The sequence below is a fragment of the Quercus lobata genome, chromosome 2 (genome assembly GCF_001633185.2).
Source record: "Quercus lobata isolate SW786 chromosome 2, ValleyOak3.0 Primary Assembly, whole genome shotgun sequence".
Classification (NCBI taxonomy): domain Eukaryota; kingdom Viridiplantae; phylum Streptophyta; class Magnoliopsida; order Fagales; family Fagaceae; genus Quercus; species Quercus lobata.
In genome coordinates, this window is record NC_044905.1 from 2,821,222 (window position 1) to 2,843,161 (window position 21,940).

At 35.5% G+C, this 21,940-nt stretch overlaps 3 protein-coding genes and 1 pseudogene across 3 annotated transcripts; 3 read left to right on the plus strand and 1 right to left on the minus strand.

The window, feature by feature from the left end:
- The first annotated feature begins 249 nt into the window (after positions 1–249).
- Positions 250–1,589, plus strand: LOC115973943 (annotated as a pseudogene).
- Positions 1,590–3,982: 2,393 nt separating this feature from the next.
- LOC115973949 (cytochrome b5) lies at positions 3,983–11,756 on the plus strand. Its single transcript, XM_031094193.1, has 6 exons — positions 3,983–4,090; positions 4,230–4,274; positions 9,265–9,297; positions 9,427–9,587; positions 10,873–10,923; positions 11,027–11,756. Exons 1-6 carry the CDS (start codon positions 4,051–4,053, stop codon positions 11,378–11,380), a joined length of 684 nt encoding a protein of 227 aa, XP_030950053.1. The 5' UTR covers positions 3,983–4,050; the 3' UTR covers positions 11,381–11,756.
- Positions 11,757–12,510: 754 nt separating this feature from the next.
- On the minus strand, positions 12,511–16,573 carry LOC115973948. Its single transcript, XM_031094191.1, has 5 exons — positions 16,188–16,573; positions 15,781–15,895; positions 14,834–15,454; positions 14,535–14,718; positions 12,511–13,093 (listed from the first exon to the last, which is right to left on the minus strand). Exons 1-5 carry the CDS (start codon positions 16,262–16,264, stop codon positions 13,068–13,070), a joined length of 1,023 nt encoding a protein of 340 aa, XP_030950051.1. The 5' UTR covers positions 16,265–16,573; the 3' UTR covers positions 12,511–13,067.
- A 2,134-nt stretch (positions 16,574–18,707) lies between these two features.
- On the plus strand, positions 18,708–19,103 carry LOC115977996. Its single transcript, XM_031100027.1, has one exon. It carries the CDS (start codon positions 18,708–18,710, stop codon positions 19,101–19,103), a length of 396 nt encoding a protein of 131 aa, XP_030955887.1.
- The last annotated feature ends 2,837 nt before the right edge of the window (positions 19,104–21,940 follow it).

Here is a 21,940-nt window from a genome sequence, read left to right on the forward strand (position 1 = left end):
AATCTTGTCCAAATTTGACTTTTAACATGCTCCAAGCTCATCCATTCACTTCCATGCAGTCTGGTCCTCGCACATTATGTCACATGGCTCTTGTCACTTTATGGTACTGTCTTCTTTTAGGTTCTGGAATTCTCTTTTTATGTTCTATATAAGTTGAAGCAGAAATTCAATCAAATATCTACTTGTCTTAAAACCATAGATATCTATAGTTCTCAACCCCATTTCCTCATCCTTTTTCTTTCTTTACCTACAGTTGTTTCAGAATGAGCTGGTGGTGGCTTAGATCCATTGGAGCTGAAAAGGTATAATTATAAACTCCCTCACTCTTTATATATACACGAACACATATGCTATTATGAATTTTGTACAAGGTACCAAACACTAAGTTGGTTAAAGCAAGAGCAATAACAATAACCATAATACTTTCTCTAACTCTTTCTTTATGTACATTATAGAAGAAATCTGAGGAAGATCATGAAGCACCACGAAGCTACCAAAGTGTAGGCTTAGTGATTGGTGTCACTGGCATTGTGGGCAATAGCCTAGCTGAAATATTACTACTCTCAGATACCCCAGGTGGGCCTTGGAAAGTCTATGGTGTGGCACGTCGTCCACGCCCAAATTGGAACAAAAATTACCCTATTGAGTACATCCAATGCGATGTCTCTAACCCCAATGAAACTAAAACCAAACTTTCCCAACTCACCGATGTGACCCACATTTTCTATGTCACCTGGGCTAGTCGGTCCACTGAAGCCCAAAAGTGTGAAACCAACGGTATCATGTTCCGTAACGTGCTACATGCGGTGATCCTCCAAGCGCCAAATCTCAAACACATCTATCTCCAAATAGGTATCAAACACTACACTGGACCCTTTGAAACCTTTGGCAAAATCGAATACCATACCCCACCTTTTACTGAGAATATGTCACGTTTGAATGTGCCCAATTTTTATTACACTTTGGAAGATATTTTGTTTGAGGAAGCTAAGAAAAGAGAGGGTTTGACTTGGTCAATCCATAGGCCTAATACAATATTTGGATTTTCACCTTATAGTCTGATGAATATAATCGAGACACTTTGTGTTTATGCGGCTATATGTAAGCACGAGGGGTTTCCTTTGAAATTCCTGAGGAATAAAGAGTCTTGGGAGTATTACTATGTGGCTTCGGATGCTGATCTTATTGCTGAGCAACAAATTTGAGCTGTGATGGATCCTAATGCAAGGAATGAAGCATTTAATTGTAGCAATGGGGATGTGTTTAAGTGGAAGCATCTTTGGAAGGAGTTAGCTGGGCAATTTGGGATTGAGAATTATGGGCTTGCGGAGAGTGAGAAAGTTAGCTTAGTTGAGTTGATGAAGGATAAAGGTCCAGTGTGGGACGAGATTGTGAGAGAGAATAAGTTGCAACTTACAAAGTTGGAGGAAGTTGGGGCTTGGTGGTTTGCAGATTTGGTGTTGAAGGGAGGGGATATTATGGATAGTTTGAATAAGAGCAAGGAGTATGGATTCTTGGGGTTCAGGAACTCCAAGAAATCGTTGGTTACTTGGATAGATAAGAATAAAACTTACAAGATTGTGCCTTAAAAAGAAGGAAATGTGAATATCCTTGTTGGATATGGAATGTTTTTGCTACTGTTTGATACAATAATCATCCAAGGGAAACATGTTTTAAATCCTTTTTCTCTATGTGTTTACTTTTGTGTATGTGTACAAGTTTGTATGTTTTAAATACTTTTTTTCGTTGTAAATTTTCCTGTAATGACGTGTATGATATGTACAATGAAATGTATTTTCCTAATAAGAAAACAATACCATTGTACATACATTACTTTTTTTCCATACCGTTAAGGTTATAATTTGTGATAAATCAACCATTAATTTTATACAAGCCCATCGCTTACACAAGATTTTCACACCAATAACAACTCACCGTGATAAATTGTGAAGTTGTGTATCTATGGGCTTTCTAAAGAGAAAGCTGTCTATGTGGTAATATAGAAGGCAGGCAAAGGTTTTCAGGCCCAAGGGAGGTTAAGTGTCCTAAGTCACGCACGTGGACTTGACAAACAAAAGACCATGTTACTCAAATGCAAATCACACTATGATGCCATTGTTGCCAGAGTAAAGACTTTAGCTAGTAACTGATTATGCGCTTGAAAGAAAGACACTGTCAGATTTTCTTCATCCATTAAATGTTATCCATAATTGTTAGAAGCTAAGGAATTACCTTTCCTCCATCACAGATCACCTTGAGGTACTTGCTTCCCGCTAGAATTACAGCTCTTCTGAATCCATTCTCCTCTTTGCAACCAAACCAAAGCCTATCTAATTTGCTAGTGCATCGACATGCATTAACCAAAACTTTAGCAATGAACTTATTGATCACATTGTTCAAACTCAGTAGGTCTGTAATTTACTAAAGATTCAGGATTGTTGGTTTCAGGTTAAAGGATTTCGGCAAATGAGCAGAATGTATAAAGCTAAATCAGCTACGCTCAACAAGTTGATAAAAGATAATGCAGAAAGAATTTTTTGTGATGAAATGGTTTGGTTATATAGGGCATGATTCAAATAAATGTAAAGAAAATTAGATAGAGAAGTAGATTGTTTATTTTAGAGGATAAAGCTTTGTGAGCGTTGCACATTCCAATTGTTTGAGTGAAACAGTTGAATTGTAGCTTATAGCATGCTTTCCGTACATATGAGTCCGATGTAAGATTTGAACTTATTTATACTGGACTGCCTAAAAATTTCCCCTTTTTATGTTCATGGGAATTGGAGTGAAGACTTTTTCTTAAAATTAGGGCTAATCCATACACACTCCTTGTGAAATTGTGTTTTGAAAACACGATTTCAGTTATAATTATAAAACTTGATTTCAGCTGACGTGACATTGTGCGTCCCGCACACCCAATGTGTACTATTACCATTCTAAAATTAGGGATACCAAGAGCAACCAGACCTAATTGTGGGCAGTAAAACGTGAAATTATTACTGTTATTTTGATGAAAAGCCGTGAGCTTATTATGGCTTTGCAAATGAACTATGGAAGTATAATCCTAGAGTTGAACTGTATTTTTTTGTGATTTCCGTGCTAACATTCCAACATTATTTCAACTTTGTCTGCTCTTTTTTTGGATTGCAGGAAATTATTGAATAAGCCGTTGAAGGTGGTCACTTAATACACCTACCTTACCTTTTGGCCCTCTCAAGGGATTACAACATGAGATAGCTCATGATTAATATTAGTTTCCAATATTTTTGTATCAATGATTCGTTTGGGATTGGAGGGCATGGATATCCGTCAAAGTGTTCACCTTCACTTCCAAGGTGGTCACTCAATACACCTATCATGTTAGCCACCTTAGTTTTTCCCTCTACTGGTCAATGATATGAACTATTTATTTATTTATTTGATAACAATGAACTATTTATTTTTGAGACTATATTAGGGATCATTTTGACACATTAAACAAACTTTATGAACCAAAATTATGGTTATGTCTAAAATTAAATGAATAAACTATTAATACTTATTTTGTTTGCAACTCAACTTTCCCAAGCTTTGGTAAGCTTCATTTCTAATTTTAATAATAATAAAAAGAACTTGAAAATTGGAAAAATTCTTTACAAATCTAAACTAAAAAATTAAAGCAGTAAATTTTTGTATATTTCAATTAATAAAATTTTTTAATCCTGAATATGAGATCTTGTGTTTAATGGTTTACATCAAAAACCAATTAATGGCTTACCATAATAAAAAGAAATAATCATATAACGAACATCATAAATTTAAAATATTATCTTATCTCTAAAAAAATTTAAAAAATAAAAGTAAAAAAAAAAACAATCAAAATGACCCCACATGAGGACGATGAGAAGGATTGGATATTTGGATTATGGAACGAAGGATCAAATTGTTATTATGAAAAATACGAATGGGTATTCCCGTAATTGCATTTAACTCTTTCTGCAAAATCATAAAAACGGAAAAGAAAATTAACACAGGAAAGAAAACCATTCAATCGCAAAAGCAAATAATATTATGGTGCTTACAAATTTCAATGGAGCTGGTATCGGATTTGGTACGTACTGTTTTTTGTATTTCTAATGCATACAATTATTCAAACCGATTCATTTCACAGACCCTTTTTTTTTTTTTTTTGTTAGGTTGTTTTGGTCTGGAACTAAATTTGCAATCCTCTGTGACATTCTTGTGTTCAGGTTTCGGTGTCGGTTGTGGTTTCGGAGTTGGCTGGGGTTTCGGAGGTCTGTACTAATTTTATCGCTTTCACTTTCACGAACTTTTAATTTTTTTTTTCACATTTCAGTCTTTTAGATTATTAAATTTTTTTTTCTTTGTTGGGTGTGCATAGGTTATGTTTAATCTTAGAGCATATGGTTAGTGTGTAATTGAATTTCGTTCACAAATCATAGTTATTTGGAAATATTATGAGCATTTTTGCTCAGTAAACAACAACAACCAAGTCTTAGTCTCGTTTTGGGGTCGATTAAACAACAACAATCAAGTCCTAGACTCATTTTGGGGTCGATTATGGATCCTCAACAGACTAGTCAAGGTCGGAACTTGTATTTTAAAAAAAGAAAAGAAAAGATTCGGGCATGTTAGATTGACTAGGCCTTATTGCTTGCCAAAGATTTAAAGCATGTGTTCATTACAATTTACAGAATATGAAGAATGGTGTTTACTGTTGTTTTGTTTGAAGCATTCTTTCTAAAGATTAAAGCATTTTGCTTGGGGTCATTTGATTGAAATACAAGTAGATGGTCATATAAATCATCATGTCATGTAATGAGTTGAAGAAGGTTTCTGTAAATTGGTTTAGGGGATAGTTGTGTTTTGTCTAGTATGCTTATCGCAACAATGAAACAGATCATCTATGAAGTGTGTCCTTCTTTCACTTAAAAGGGTGATTTTGGTGGGGAGGTGCATTTAGGCTTGTCTTTCATCTCGTGATTCTGGTTTATCTCATTGGACTAATTTGGATCCTTTGTAGCGAAGGATTTTTGGTTTTTTGGGTCTTTGCCATTGATTCGAAGTTGTATTCTATCTTCTTGATATCAATTGATAATACTTAAATAGGTGCATTGATATCTCAGTCTTGTGGAATAGAAAATGTTAGGTGTATCAACTTATAGATGTGACTGGAAAGAATTTCTATCTGGTTCAATGGACTTCAACTCAATCTTCACACTAGAAATGAAGTTAGACTTAGCTCTAACGGGTACTTCTGTAGACATAACTACATAGGAGACCTTGGTCATTTAATATTGGAGATTTTCCAAGGATAGGTGTCCAGGTGAAGTTAATGGAATCCATTTGTGGTTGGGGGAAAATGGACACTGAATGAAAGAAAAGGTAATTGCAGATTTTTCTCAAGGGGGTTAGATTTGGCCAGGTGAAATAATATAGGTATTTCAGTTGAAGGCAACTTAGAACTATTAGTTGAGGTATTGGAAAGCTGAGAGTTCGACATGTAGTGAAAACTTTTTTTTTGATAAGTAAGAAGAGAATATTATTAATAAAAGACAAGCAAGAAAAACAGCAAAGAGTTCACGGTAGTGAACAAAAGAAAACAAGGAACAAAAAGACATAAGTAGCCCCTAATCTAGTCTAAAAGACAAAAGAAAATCCATAAGGGTAGAACAATCCGAGAAACCCCAACACCGAGACCAATCAAAGAGGGTCCGCTGGCAAAGCTCTAATAACTGAACCACAATTTTCCCCTTATCCTCAAAAGACCGCCGATTTCGTTCAGTCCAAATAATCCACATTAAATAGCCTAGAACCAAATTCCAAATATCAAAACTATACTTCCCAAGCCAATGATACCAACAAAATAATAGGTCCACAACTGAACCTGGCATGACCCAATCAATCCCAAACAATTGAAGCATATACATCCACAAAGAATGAGCTGTTGGACAAAAAAGTAGCAGGTGATCCACAAATTCCGCATTACAACAGCACATACAACAATGATTCGCCAAAGGGCGACCACGAAGCATAAAGTTATCCAAGGTTAGAATCTGACCATGAGCTGCTGTCCACATAAAAAAAGCCACCCTTTTAGGAACTTTAACTTTCCAAATGCCCTTCCAAGGGAAAGTGGAAGGAGCTGCATTTCGAATCTTATGATAAAAAGATTGAGTATCAAACTTCCCACTTCCATTAAGATCCCAACAAAGTCTGTCACACCCTCCGCCCCTAAGAATTCAGGTTTGGATGAAATGAAAAAGGGAGTAGGAATCTGCTAACTCCCAATCATTAAAATCCCAATAAAATCTTAAACTTCACACTCTGTCATTATCACTCACTAAAGGGCTTAACACATCAGAAATGCAAGCCTCCTTATTGGCTGAACACAAAAAAAGCTGAGGATAAAGAATTTTAAGAGGAACATCATCAGTCCACTTATCATGCCAAAAAAGAATACGAGACCCATCCCCCACCACAAAAGAGAAATGCTTAGTGAAATTTTCCCATCCTTCGCTAATACTCCGCCATAACCCACAACCATGAGCCCTACTACAAGCTCTAGTGCACCAACCCCCTTTTCTCTCTCCATATTTCATGGCAATGACCCTTCACCACAGATGAGTGGTTTCTTGGCCATACCTCCAAAGCCATTTCCCTAATAGGGCCTGGTTAAAAGACACCAAATTCCAAATTCCCAAACCACCCAACTCACACAGTAAGCAAACTTTTTCCCAAGCCAACAAAGGATATTTGAAACACTCAACTGATGAACCCCATAAGAAGTTCCTCTGAATGCTCCAATCTAGTCGCCACAGCTTTGGGGATAGTAAAAAAGGAAAGGTAATAAGTCAGAAGGCTTGAAAAGGTACTTTTAAGCAAGGTGAGTCTACCACCCTTTGACAAATAAAGCCGCTTCCATCCTGAAAGCTTCTTTTCCATCCTCTCAAGGGTCGGATTCCAAATAGAGGTTGTTTTATACAAAGTTCCCAATGGCATACCCGAGTAAATCATAGGCAAACTACCCACCTTGCCTTGAAGAATATTAGCCAAAGACTGAATGTTTTGCACCTCCCCAATAGGGACAATTTCACTTTTCCCCACATTCATCTTCAAACCAGTAAAAGCTTGAAAACAAGTCAAAACTAGTCTAATAGAAAGCATCTGCTCTCTAGAGGCATCACAGAAATGAATGGTATCATTAGCGAATAACAGGTGAGAAATACGAATACCAGCAGAGTTAATAGGACCCGCTAGAAAACCCTGAATGAAACCACCTTCCTCAGTTTTCTTTAGGATACGACTTAATACCTCTATAATAAAAAGAAAGAGAAAGGGAGACAAAGGATCATCTTGTCTAAGGCCTCTAGAACTACCAAAGAAACCAACAGGAGATCCATTAACCAGAACAAAAAAGCGAACGGTAGAGACACAAGTCTTTAGCCATCTCCTCTATCTATCCCCGAAGCCCATCCTCTCCAACAGATAAAACGAAGTGTCCCAATTCACATGATCATACGCTTTCTCAATGTCTAACTTACACACCACCCCCGGAGTACGACACTTTAGTTTACTGTCTAAGCATTCATTAGCAATAAGCACTGAGTCCAAAATCTGTCTGCCACCAACAAAAGAATTCTGTGATTCCGAAATAAGTTTATCCATCACCTACCTCAATCTGTTAGCCAAAACCTTAGACAAAAGTTTATACACACTGCCCACTAAGCTGATGGGCCTAAAATCTTTGATATTCAATGCATTATTTTTCTTGGGAATCACAGATAGAAAAGAAGCATTCAGAGACCATTCAAACTCTAAGCTCCTATGGAAATGATCAAAAAATGCCATGACATCTATTTCCACTACACTCCAACATTTTTTTTAAAATGCCATAGTGAAATCATCAGGACCTGGGGCTTTGTCACCCTCCATCTATTGAAGAACCTTTACCACTTCCTCCTTAGAAAAATCCCTCTCTAATTCAAGCCGCTCATCCTCCTCAATTCTAGCAAACTCTAATCCATCCATAGAAGGGCGCCAAGTATCAGACTCAGTGTACAGACTTTGATAAAAATGGACCACCTTAGACCGCACCTCTTCCTCATCCTCATAGAGGACACCATCCATTAGTTCTTTTATGAGAGTTTGCAACCTAATGAAAAAAGCGAGTGTTATTGTCCCCCTCCTTCACAAATAACAACCAAGACTTTTGTCTCCAAGAAATTTCCTCTGAAGAGGCAAGATGTGCAATCTCACCTTTAATCTGAATACGATGAGTTTGATCCTCCTGAGAAAGACCTGACAAGTCCTCCTTAGCATCCAAACCTAACAATTCAGATAAAAGACATTTCTTCCTACATGCCAGATCCCCAAATTCCTCCTTATTCCCCCCCTTCAAATCTTCCTTAAACGCTTTTAATTTATGAGCCAAAATAAAGCTAGGAGAACTCGAAAAGCAATATCCATTCCACCATTACCGAACCCTCTCTACAAAACCCTCTTCCTTCAACCACATATTCTCAAACTTAAAGGCACTCCGGCCTTTATTAACACTACCAGCCACCACCAAAATAGGGCAATGATCAGAAACTACACGAGAGAGTACCCTTTGAGACACGTTTCCAAAGTGATCTACCCAATCCACCGATGCCAAGGTTCTATCAATTCTTGTCATACAACCGGACCCCGAATCTCTAAACCAAGTAAACGAAGCCCCTTCAAGAGGTAAGTCCACAAGGTAATTAGCCTCGATGAAGTCTGAAAAAGCAAACATAGCCGGACTAAAAGCGTCACAACCAAATCTCTCACTCGGATATCGAATGGTATTGAAATCCCCAAAAACACACCATGCCGTGTTCTATCTGGAGTGCATCCTTGTAAGCTCCTCCCACAGAGCACCCCGCTGATTGTCATCATTAGGCCCATACACTCTCCCTGAAAACTAGTAGCTCAAGGTCAAGCAGCAGTGTCCATTTTGTCACGTATCACTTCTATGTGGACAATTGGTTACAAATTCAAACAATTTTCCTAGTAAGGAGACAACTGGCAGGTTCTTGATGTTTGGCTTAGACACATATTTGCAATCTTAGATTTTAGAACGGTTTTGTTTTTCTTGCACCTGTAGGAGCCACCTTTTAATTTTTGTGATTTTTTTCAAATGCATTCTTACTTTGAACGCAAATAATGGAACTTATTTTGAAATTCTTTCATTATTTATGTTTCTGTTACAAAACAGCTGATTTGTGATATTTCTTTCTGTAGGCATGCCTGTGAATATCTTGGGCCTCGGCGTAGGTATGCAATTAACACCCTCTTGATTGAAACAAAATATTTAGTCAATCCATCATAGTATAACTAAGTAATGGAATGTGTTGTGTTTGTTTTAACACACTTAGTCAATGACATTGGAATTTTGTTTTAAAGGTGGAGGCTGTGGGGTTGGACTAGGCCTTGGATGGGGCTTTGGCACTGCCTTTGGCAGTAAGTATCGAACATCTAGGGTCACGTTTCAAGGTATGGAATTTGACAAAAAGGATCATAGTGATGGTGCATCGTTCAAAGAGTTATCAAAAAGCACCCAGGAAGTTCGTGCTTCGCAATAGCTTTGCATTTTGGAATCTCCTCTTTAATGCAGTGACTGAATAGCATATTGTACTCAATGTAGAAGGCTGCCAAGTGCAAATTTAGAGCTTTTCGCACTAAATTTGTTCTTCAGAAAGATTGCGTTGAACTGATTTTTTAAACAGAGGAACTTGTGAGGATGGTATAAATGTATTTGAACATCTTGTGAAATAAAAATTGGCATATAAATCCTGAAGATGATCATGAGACTTGAGTAATCCATTGTTTCATGCATGTAATGCTTCCTTCCTATCTTAAAATTCGAGTAAGGTAATGATGCTTTCATAACAGAAGAAACCAATATAAAACCAGATTACTCTCCATGATGATTCATAGCTATTTTGGAAAAATCTACATGGTTTAAAGAATTTTTGGACAATATTAGTCAGCAGATGGACCCTACTTATAGTTAGCATTGTGGTTCTGCATGGATAGTGCCAATTGCTTCAGTGGCGCTTCTTCTTTCCTGGGAGCATCGGGGCTACGGCAATAGTGGAGTGTGTGAACCCTAAGAATCTTGAATCAAGCAACAAACTGTCTTACACGCTATATATATTTTGATCCAAGAAATGCTTTCACGTATGCATTATGGCAATACATTGGCATGGGTGAAAAAAACTAGTGTCATTGAAGGTCAACATATTACGTTTGTAACAATGGAAACTACAAAATTTTAATTTAGAATGGCTCAAATTCTAAATATATTACTTAATTATCCTTTAATTAAACGTGAACGTGATAACAATACTATTAAAACGTGCACTCATATCTCATTGATTGATAATGATAATAATAATAATAATAATAAAACTCCAAAAAACCATTAATAAAATAAACTACCTATCTACTCGGCAATAAAAATAAATATATAAATAGAAGTCACCTGCTCTAATCGTGACATTTCGAATTTCCAACAAATCAACATGTTCCAAATTGAAACTTTTAGTTCAAAAATCGAAAGTACACCCCAAAGTCTACACCCACGTGAATAATCGAACAAGACGACTAAATAATATATCCTCACCTTGCGGTCCATGGTGCTTACCAAACCCCTCCTTGTAGTTGGGCGTGCATGGGGCATAGTGCTTACCAAACCCCTCCTTTCTTTTCCTACAAATTTCACACTCACTTCTTACTAGTTAAAATCAACATCAAGTTTCTCACAATCTCACTCACTTAAAACACATCAATACGCACCGATTTAGAATCAAGTAAACTATGGCAGAAAGAGTGTTCACCCTCTCCCAGGTTGCCCAGCACAAATCAAAGAAAGATTGCTGGTTTGTCATCAATGGCAGAGTAAATCATCCTCCTCTCTCTCTCTCTCTCTCTCTCTCTCTCTCTCTCTCTCTCTCTCAAATGTGTTCAAGCTGGTTATAAGAAAGATTAACTATTTTTTCAGGTATTGAACGTGACCAAGTTTTTGGAGGAACACCCAGGAGGAGATGAGGTGCTGATAGAGTCAGCAGGGAAGGATGCCACCAAGGACTTTGAGGTTATAGGACACAGCAAGGCTGCTCAAAACTTGCTCCGGAAATACCAGGTGGGTGTTCTTCAAGGATACACTTTCAAAGATGAAGACTCCAAGGAAGTTCCCTCCAAGGAGTCCAAGAAGAAAGAGATGAATGCTTTTGTGATTAAGAATGATGGCATACCCAAGTATGCCGCTTTTGTCGAGTTCTTTGTTCCACTCCTGGTTGCTGGTTCCTTCTTCTGTTACAGATACCTTACCAGAGCAACCCAGATCACCTATTAGATCTTCTCTTCTAATAATCAACCACTATCCATAATTATCTGTGTGTTTGTCTACTTTTGAGAGCTCTATCTACTAGAAGTTTAGCTCTTAATTTATGGAAGCTCATATTGAATAAATGCAATGATAGAAATAATGATCGATTTAGAAACTATTGTGCTACTAGATGCTATCTTATGTCTTTAGCTAAAAAGGAGGAAAAAAAATACTTTCTCATGTTAATACTACCATATTTCACAGGACAAGCGTGAAAACTACATATATGAAAGAGGGCCAAATATCATGTGTTAAATATGGCCATTCATGAAAAATGCATACCCCTGGTGTGAAAGTGTGTACAGTGTATATCAGAAAGCGTGAATCAATAATTTTCCAATTATATAGCAGTGTTCAATGTAGATGCGTTGGTTTTTGGAGGGATTTTTGCACTGCACTGTCCTTTTTGGGGTCAGCTTTTCAACTCAGTGCAATTGGTTTTGTCGGCATTCATTCATACAGACATCCAATGATTCAACAACAAATAATCTAGAAATGAAACTCACAGACTGCAAATAGCAACAAATATTGAGAATGCTAGTTGCAGCAAACATTCGAAACCATCTCTCTACAACCTCTCTAAGATATTGATCTGATTCGGACTGATCAGTTAGATAAATGAAAGCTAACAAAAACAAATGGGAGTTAACATCTAATCCAACTAATCAATTAGATAACACAAGCTAATCAACGGTCTTATAACCTAGTGATTCTCTTCACCTTTAGGGTGAAAGTTTGAGATTCAATCCACCATAGGTGTAGGATTTTCGGGGTTAGAAAATCTTCTACTACTAGATAAAGCAAGCTAACAAATGCTAGTCATGACCAAGTAATTGCATACAAAACTCTTGTCACTAGATCCCTGGCCATCCCCAAGACGAATCCAATAAAATTGCACCAGTAGAGAACATTGATGTAATCTGTACCACTAACAAGATGACAAAAATAGTTGAGTAGTCAATAGTCATGCAATGAATGGAGAGGATAAAGTCCGCTCATACTAATGTTTGGCTGCTTTTTTGTTATATCAATGATCTGATGCAGTTTCTCTACCATACATACTACATCCATTATCCGTTGGAAACTTACAGAACAGATTACAAACACAAACAAGGACAAAGGCATATTTAAATCTCAGTCTTTCAACTACATATTTACACAATTGTCTTCATTAAGAGTGTTTGATGTACCAACTACATACACATCTCAATATTTATACAATTGCAAAAGCTACACAAACAGGGTCAGTTACAAATACAAATGCTTATATATTTTTACATTGTTAAGTAGCAGAAAGCTAACATGTTTTAAATTGCAACCTTATGCTGACTTTCATTGCCGTCTCCATACCTCATATGATATACAACAGAGTTTACCCCTCATTGAAGAAATCAAAATTGCAAAGGAAAAAAATATAAAATAGCTAAATAAAAGAGTGGGGAGGGGATGTTAAAAATGCTAGGGTGTTAACTCTGAAGTAATCACCTAGCACTTGCATGTTTAAAACATGATACCGTGTGTGAGAAAAAGACAAGAACTACCTTTCATCTAGAACCAGTGTCAACCTAAACAATGTGTATTACATTCCTGAAGATCCACCGATGCAAATACTGCCACAAACTACAAAATGCCAGACGAACATGGGTAGATCCTTCTACACTGCACGCAGTGCAATTAAAACTGCAGAGAGAAATAAAAAGCATAAGCCTCTGTAAAAGAAAAGTTCCAAGGACACATAACCCACACCCCCCCCCCCTTGCTAATTATAGAATTATAGAAAGCTTTAATCCAATTTTGGGTACAGAATTGCAAGGACCTTTAAAAATTTGAGCAAAAAACCAAATCCTAAATTTTCCAACAATGATAGATAACAGCGGCCTTAGACAGTCCAACATACCAAAAGGCCAAATTATAAATTTTCAATAATGAATAAAACAAACAAATTATACTGGGTTGATATACAAAGTTCAGACAATTGGAGCTGAGAGGCAGCAGCATCTTTGCATATCATAGTAGAAATTAAAAATCCTTGCTGATATATACTATTCTTGTGGCAAAATCTCCTTTTAGTCCATTTTAAAAGATTCATGCAGAGCAATGTGATTGAATGCAGTACGAATTGGCTCAAAAAAAAATATATGTGCCACAATAAGCCATTAATCACAATTTTTCCTGGACTATTACACATAAAAATTATACCACATATGTTATATACGTTTTTCCATCACATTGAACGACTTTTCGCGTAAACACAGTTCTCGATTGTTCAGCGCCATTGTTTGGCTTTCTCAATTTTGGTGCGTGTGGCCCCCATTCCATTATCACTTTCAATTTTCGATTTGCTAAATTAGTAGTAGAACACACATTCAAACAAGCTTTCAGAAATCACTCAAAAATGCATAAGAAAATGACCTTTGAATTAGTAATTATTGGTGTGGAAATGAGGAAGGCATCTTGTAAACAAGTGTTATGGTAGGCTAGGTAAACTGACTAGTGCCACATTACTCTAGTGTCTTCCTTCAACAGAAACCAGGCAAATAAACAGCACTTGCTGACATGCCATAATCCATTTAATTTGCAGAATCATTGATGTGATAGAAACAGATCAGACTTTAAAGTTTTGCTTTCATATCTTTCAACCCTATCCATATCATTTGGAACCATGGGAATGGGTGTTTGCAAATGACGAATCTCAATCCAGGATGCAAACTATCATCTTATAGTCCTTCCTGCTAAATCATGAGTGAAGTTTGAGATAGATAAATGTACGAAAAGAAACTTAACCATGTGCACGCCATGGTGAATTGTAACAAAGAACTAACATGGAAACATTTTTGGTAATTTTATTACACATACAATTTTGACAACAGATGTGGCAGGTTTCAAGTTCATAGATAAGGCTTGTTAATCATAAAATATGCTTATATTGTATCATCAAAAACTAAACAGGATATCCAAAAACAAAACATAAGTACCTATCAAAAAATAAAAAAAAACATAAGAACCAAGAGGTACATGCAAGGAGAGGGGGATGTATAAAAGTGTGCATGTATGGACATCTGAGTGAGATGAGGTTAATAACACAAGAAAAACAGTTTGTGGAAGATTCAGGAAATCTTACCAATCAAGCAGAGGAGAAAAACAATCCAGAAAGTTACTTGAACAGGCCGGCTATATTGCATCAGGTACTGAGACCTTTGGAGCTGCCTCTGAATAGCTCCATACCAGCCATAAAGTTGTTTATCATAACAATCATCACAACTATCCAGGCAACTCTTACTTCTTTCATAGCATATAATATTTCCCTTTTAGAAAAAATAGGTATTAAATCAATATTAATACGACTCAGAAAACATAGAAATCAAAAGGCCAACTTCAAAAACAGTCTTAAGCTCAGAAAAAAAAAAATTAAACACACACCCTAGGCAATTGAGGAGGTCGCAATAATTCAGTATCAGCTTCTTGTTGGCGATCCATTAACTTCCACTTTCTGAAGCCATTCTTTGACAATTTCAACTTGGATACAGATTCCACGGAATTTAGGAATCCTGAAAAACTTGGTATCTTCCGTACAGGTAACACAGTCTGCCCATTTGACTGTTGGCATTCCTTATCAGGAACCAAAATCTTCCAAGCACCAATGTCAGCACTAGCACTAGCAGTCCTCCTATGCCCAAGTGACTTACCATCCCCAGCCTCCATAGAACCGCACTCAACTGAATGGCGTGAGTTTTTTGTAAAATCAGCTGCGGAATCTCCATTCTCAGTATCCCTTCCATGACTTTTTACATTACTTTTGTTTTCGTATGTTGTTGATGGTCCCGAAAGAAACAATGCAAGTTCAATGCGTTCTCCTTCGTCTAAACGCACCCAAGGCAATGACACCTTGCCCTGTGAAGTAGCTGATTCCTGTAATGAATTTTCAACTTTCGAAACCAGGTCTTCAATTGCAACAATAAATTCACGGTGCCTGCCTCTTGCATCGTCATTTGATGAGCTTTTACCATAACTTGACTGGACAGCCCGTTCAAACTCCTCCAACTACATTACCCACCCAAATTTATTCAGTTAGACATTGACACTATACCTATTAGGATATCTCCACCATAGAATTACAAAAGTCCTATCCATCAATTTTGCAATGCATAGATTGAATTTTTCCATATCATCAACATTTAAATCAAACATTTACTATTACCATTGGTATAGACCACTCAATTACAAATGAATTGATAGGATAGTGGAGGAGTTACCTAAGAACTTTAGAGGATCCTAATCCTCACTATACTGTTACAAGTACAGCCAGAGTCAAATGAATATCCAACATACACACTCACACACGCACACGCACAAAATTGGGAGATTACCTGCCATTTGGTGGTACCAAGGACAGTTTGAAGATCCCGGCGGAGTTCTTCCGAATCCCACACACCAGAATTTTCTTTCTGCGCATGAACCCATGTTCTATACGTCGATTCCATCCTTCACAACCACAATTTTTTTTTTTCTTAATTAAACAAATTTACACAAAATTAACAACAAAGAAGCTCAAACTCAGCAATTTCTGAATAAGAATCTGTAGTAAATAACCCTAAAAATGTGGCCCCAAAAAATAACCTTAATCATGAGCTACTAAATTAAATCTGGGGCCTCAAAATGTGCAAATTAAACCATGTAATATGATTTTTATGCCAAAAAATACAACACCTAAAACATACGAATCACAATTCAAAACTCGAAGAAACAATAATTTTAACAAAAAAAAAAAGGTTACCTGTCGGCAGATTCTTGAACTTCTTCGGCGGCAGAAAAGAATGGATCTTTTTCCCACCGATCGAAACTCGAAGCCATTTCCTTAAAAATTAAAAATAAAATCACTAACTCCGAATAATTTTATATATATTAAAAATTGAAAAATAGCTATAGCAACATTAATGTCTATACGAGGAGAAACTGAAGGAAAAAGAAAAAGAAAATCCCTAGCAAATGGTGTTTTGTAACAGAATTCGGTAGTACAACATTTGAATAGAACAAATGGATAGAGATTAATAAAGCGTCTGATAAAAGTAATGTTAGGAAAAACGAAAAACCGAAAACAATATTAATTAGGAAAGTAGTATTAGGTTTCGTTTTTCGACGACCCAACGAAGAAGGTGGAGAGGAAAGTTATCGGCTCAGATATTACAATTATAGTACATTAGTACCTTCTTTTTTTTTTTTTGTTTGGGCTCGTTGTCGCGGTTTTATTAAAGAACAATAAACGTTGTCGTTTTATGACAACAGTGCAGTGGGTGTTTCGGGACATTATTGTGGTCAAAAATCAAAATTGGTGTACAACAACAGTACAAAACGCTTCAAAATTGACTTGACTCGTGCGAATTTTTTTTTAGAGACAGACTAGTGTCACAACTTTTGTGGTGAGGGCAAACTTTTGAGGAACGGCAAACTCTTGAATTTAAAATATTTTCAACATTTTGAGAAATGGCAAACTTAAGCACAGTTGTTTAGGTGCAGAGAGAGTTTGGATTCCGATTATTTCAAGTTGCGTTTCTAATGTTGCGTTTTCTCTTTTTTTTTTTTTTTTTTTTTTTGTTCAGCCTACAATAGTTGACCGGTCTTCTGTGAACAGTGTTCTTGTGCACTGTTCACAGGTCCCACAAACTCCACTTTTTATCAACTTTTTCATTAAAAATGGGTCCCACAATACTATTCACACATTAAAAAATTATTTTGCTACAGTGTTTTCAGTTTTCAGTTTTCAGTTTCAGCAAAATAAGTTCAATCCAAACAGACCCACAGTAACTTAGATTTGGTTTTTAAAATTCTGACACGTGATTATTAAATCACGGCTAAATGGCATTAATCACAAAAATAAAATAAAATAAAATAAAATAAATAAAAAAACTCTATTCCCCTAAAATCAAAGAAATGTAGAATGTCAAAACTCTTTCATCCCACCATGGACAACTTCTCAAGCTCTTCTCTTTGCAAACCATATCACCACAATTGAGCAACAGCAGCACTGGAGTCAAAGAGAGGGTTTTCAGTGACCTCCCTCTCACTTTAGCAGCCTTGGCTCTCGTCCTCCAATGGCCCACCACTAGCTAAGCCCCACCTGGGTCCCACCACTAGCAAACCTCCTCCCTCTCACCCTTGTAGCACTCCCCCTTCGTTTCCTTACCATCTCTAGTGACATGTCCAATCTCAAGCCCAAGGTTCAATTTTGTGTGAAATTCTTGGCTTTTGAGGTTGATTTATTTTGATTTTGTTTTATTTTATTTTATGAGTTGGATCAAAGAGAGCTTTGGGTAGATTAAAGAGAGAAAAATAAAAAAACTCAAGGGGGTTTTAGAGAGAAAGAAGCAGAGACAAATCAAGATGAGAGAAAACGAAAGAGAAACTTTGGGGTGGCAATGGCAAGCGGCTGTGGCAGTGAAGGATGGTCTCAATTTTGGGTCTAGGCTAAGAGAAAAGCTTGAGGGAGCTAGCCATGGCAGATTAGCTGCTCTTTCATTCTCTCATCTTGATCTATCTCCACTTCATTCTCTCCCTCTAACCCTCTTAGATCCTATAATCTCTCTCTTTGATCTATCTCTTCTATGCTAAATTTTCTTTCAATAATTTAATGGGTGTACCATCTATGTTTGGGTTTCAATAATTCAGTGGGTTTATGTTGGGTCCTATGCAAATTGGTTTGTGCTTTAGATGAATTTTCTAACTGGAGATAGTTGGTCTCTAACGCTGTTTAATGAAAATGTTAATGAGACACACGGTAGAGTTTTAAAAAGGTAACCTAAGGTACTACACTTAAAGTACTGTACCTAAGTTTTATCCTTTGAGGAAACAGTCATTGTAATTTGTTTAAAAAGATTATGTATACGGCATTTATGGCCTTTTGGCTAAAATCAAGTGTTTAATGTGTGTTCTTATCAATGTATTGTAATATATGAACGTTGTTAATATGCTTAAAAAGACCTCTTTTACAATGTAGGGCTAGTTGACAGTTAAGTAGTTATGTTGACAGTTGGATTCGTCCGTTCCATTATGGCTTTGGTGGTTTCGTATAGTTTTATTATAAGATTGATTTGGAATCTTTTAACTATGTATAGAGTCTTCTCTCAAAAAAAAATGTATAGAGTCCACATTGTATTTAAAATGTTATTACTAGCAACAAAGACAAGTATTTGAGCTGTGTACCACAAGTGTGATAGAAATCAAATAGTAGTATGTGTAAGCAACTTAAATACATTAAGGGTTTAAAATATCGATCCGTAATGAGAATGGTGATTGGATTATGGGATTTGCTAGATCATTGGGAATTACTTCTGGAGTCATGGTAGAATTATGGGCTTTAAAGGATGGTCTCACACTAGCTTCTCAACTTAGAATTGCTGACATTTGTGTTGAGCTTGATGCTGAACTTATTGTTTTACTTCTCGATAATTACTCGATAAATAATCTCATGCTAGAGCCTTTGCTTGGTGATTGCAGGACCCTATTGAAGAAATTCCATAGTACAAATGTCCAGCACATTTTCAGGGAGGCAAACCAATGTGCTGATGCATTGGCTAAGTTTGGAGCCACCCTTTCGTCGGATTTTGTTAATTTTGTTAACCCACCGCCTGTGGTGGAGGATTTGCTGGCTTTTGACAAAGCCGAGCTTTTTTGTAACACACTTATTAGTACTTAATCTATTTCAGCGTTGGTTTACCAAAAAAAAAAAAAAAAAAAACAATGAGTCCTTTTATTGTTTATACTAATATGTTATAAAATGATTCCATATGTATAGTTGTGAAGATCCGTTGAGACCTCTTAGCAAAAAATAAAATAAAAATGAAGACCCATAACTAATTGAATTGGGGATATTAAATTACAATGAAGACTTGTTATTAGTTGTGACTCATCAGTCTCCATCATATGATTTAGGATATACTATAATGTTTTTCTCGAAATAGATTGGTTTATTGTTAAGAAATAATTTTGTCAAATCTAAATATGTATACAATGACACGTCGTTTAATATTTATTTTATTAAAAATAAACACTACTAATCAACTTTAAATGATTCTTGTGATTTAAGAGCATAACTCTTCTTGTATTTGGTTTGATTAGTATTTTTATTTTTATTTAGAATTGATTAGTAATATATTTAGATTCTAAGAAATTGAGAATCTATATTTGGTTTATTCTCAAGAATATTATAGGAATCATTTATTATTTCCAAAATGTCCTTAGATTTTAATTTTAATTATCAATGTCCTTAGATTTATAAAGACAATATCAAGACGCTTTTAAAAAAAAATATATATATATATATATATATATATTTTACAAACAACTAATGAGAAAAATTATATAAACTATAGTCTAACATTTCGTATAATACAGAAATAATAATTAAAAACTATTGTTCTACATGACATATCACAACACCATGTCTTGTCAATAATATTAATTTACTTTCTTTTGGCATTTAACCCAATCGCAAAGAGGAGATACAAAGAAATAAAATATCACATTTCATTTTATATATTTTTTGGTTAAGTAAGAATAGTTTTATTTTTATTGGTTAAAAGTTAAAACACATAGATGAACGGGATAAAACTGTTAATTTTATATTAAATATAAAATTTTTTCAAGGATGTGGATACTTACGGAATCTACATTCCTACAAAAGCAAAAATCCAAATATCCATAGCCATAGGCATGTAAATTGGTTTCTATAATTTGCAACAAAATATGAGAATATTCAGTGAATCTTTCAACATTTTTCGGGATTTAATTATAACAAATGGTAATTAAATCTATACCATGAAACGGATCTTTATTAATTTCACAAAGAAATCAGAAGGAACCTTATCCCTATTATATATATAGGTAAGTTAAGATTGACTGTTTTTTATGACTGACTCAATATTGTAGTTTTGCAAACACCTTATATTAATCAAAAACTCATTTGCGTTGAACTAACGATGCTGAAACTACTTTCTCAAAAAAAAAAAAACAATGCTGAAACTAATATTCATTCATGGTATGATAGAAATGGTTAGCGGTATGAACGAAAGAAGAGAAGAGTTGAGGTGCTAAGAACGAACAAGCTGCAAGCATAACATGTGCAAAAGAAGTGCAAGACAGTACATAGTAGGAATGAATAAGATGAATGATGATAGGATTACATTTCATGAGGTTTGTAGTAGCAAATGAATATTGATTTTCAATTTCTAATGTCGGTTTGTGTGTTTTAGCACACTATGAGAGGAATGATGTATATATTAATATATGAAATACAGTTAATAAGAAAAAAAAGAAAGAAAAACAAAAAAGAACAAATTATAAGGGAGGGAGTGAAAAATTGAGGCAATGGTAATATATAATAACATATATTTTTATCATCTGCACAGATTCTAGGGACACAAGATGTTAGGATGAAAAAAAAAAATTTTTATTAACGTTCTGTATGTTTCAGCGATAATGTATTTTAGGAAATGAGCAATTTTCCAAAAAAGTTTTATAAAACTATATTATTTTCTTATGTTTGAAAAACAATTTTCAAACTTCTTTTATTTAGCTTGCTGTGAGATAGAGTTGTTTTTCAAAAAAAAAAAAAAAAAGTGGAAAAAAAATCTCTAAAAATCAGTCATATTTTTTATGTTGACCAAAGATAATTTTCCATTAACTATTTTTTTTTTTAATCCTATCAAATATTGGAAAACATGGAAAACTATTTTTACACAAGATTTTCCATCGAAACAAATAAAGTATAATTGTTCAGTTAAATTAGACACAATTTTTTTCAAAAATGAATGATGCATATGTTCAAAATATGAGATATGTGTCTCATGTTTGGTATAGCATTTTAAGCAATAGTTTTCAATTTTTAAACAACATTATATGTATTTTCACAAAATTTTTTACCTACACATATTTCCAAAAATACAAACAATGTTACTAAAACAACATTAGACCCTAATTTTTAAGTGCTAAATCTACACCAAAGTTTGTTGGTTGTTTGTTTTTTTGTCCATATTTTTTTTTAATTACGAGACTCTCACAGGCCCATGGGCCTAAATCAGCATGACAGACTTCAGTCCGATTATTGCATCCGATACATGATCCATGATCCACTTGAAATCGGGTACTCAACACTACCCAAGTACCCAACCCAAGTCCAACCCACCAGCAGCTTCGAAAACCAACCATCTTCGTTCTTAGGGTGCGTTTGTTTCGACTTCAAATGAATTCCGGAAATCAATTTCCGGAAAATGGAGCGTTTGGCTGTGACGGAAAATATTATTTTCCGGAAATGAATTTCCTGTTGACCGAAATTTGAAGCCTTGACCACGGAAATGAAAATCTGCCTTCATTTTCACTTCAATTGATTTCCGTGGCTTGCAAAACGCAGAGAGAGGGAGAGAAAAAACAGAAAACACAACACGAGAGCGAGAGAGAAAGAACAGAAAAAAACAATCGAAGAACACAACAGCCCACGAGCGAAATCAAGTGCGGAATAGATCAAGCCAACGAACG

Bases quoted from the DNA above. Each gene is read 5' to 3' on its own strand.
- LOC115973949 (XM_031094193.1), top strand. From the start codon at position 4,051: ATGGTGCTTACAAATTTCAATGGAGCTGGTATCGGATTTG. The intron at 4,091-4,229 runs GTACGTACTGTT...TCTTGTGTTCAG, and splicing joins TGGAGCTGGTATCGGATTTG to GTTTCGGTGTCGGTTGTGGT. The intron at 10,924-11,026 runs GTAAATCATCCT...CTATTTTTTCAG, and splicing joins GGTTTGTCATCAATGGCAGA to GTATTGAACGTGACCAAGTT.
- LOC115973948 (XM_031094191.1), bottom strand. From the start codon at position 16,264: ATGGCTTCGAGTTTCGATCGGTGGGAAAAAGATCCATTCTTTTCTGCC. The intron at 15,455-15,780 runs GTAATCTCCCAA...TGGGTAATGTAG, and splicing joins TTGGTACCACCAAATGGCAG to TTGGAGGAGTTTGAACGGGC. The intron at 13,094-14,534 runs GTAAGATTTCCT...TTCTCTCTGCAG, and splicing joins TTTTCTCCTCTGCTTGATTG to TTTTAATTGCACTGCGTGCA.
- LOC115977996 (XM_031100027.1), top strand. From the start codon at position 18,708: ATGGGATTTGCTAGATCATTGGGAATTACTTCTGGAGTCATGGTAGAA.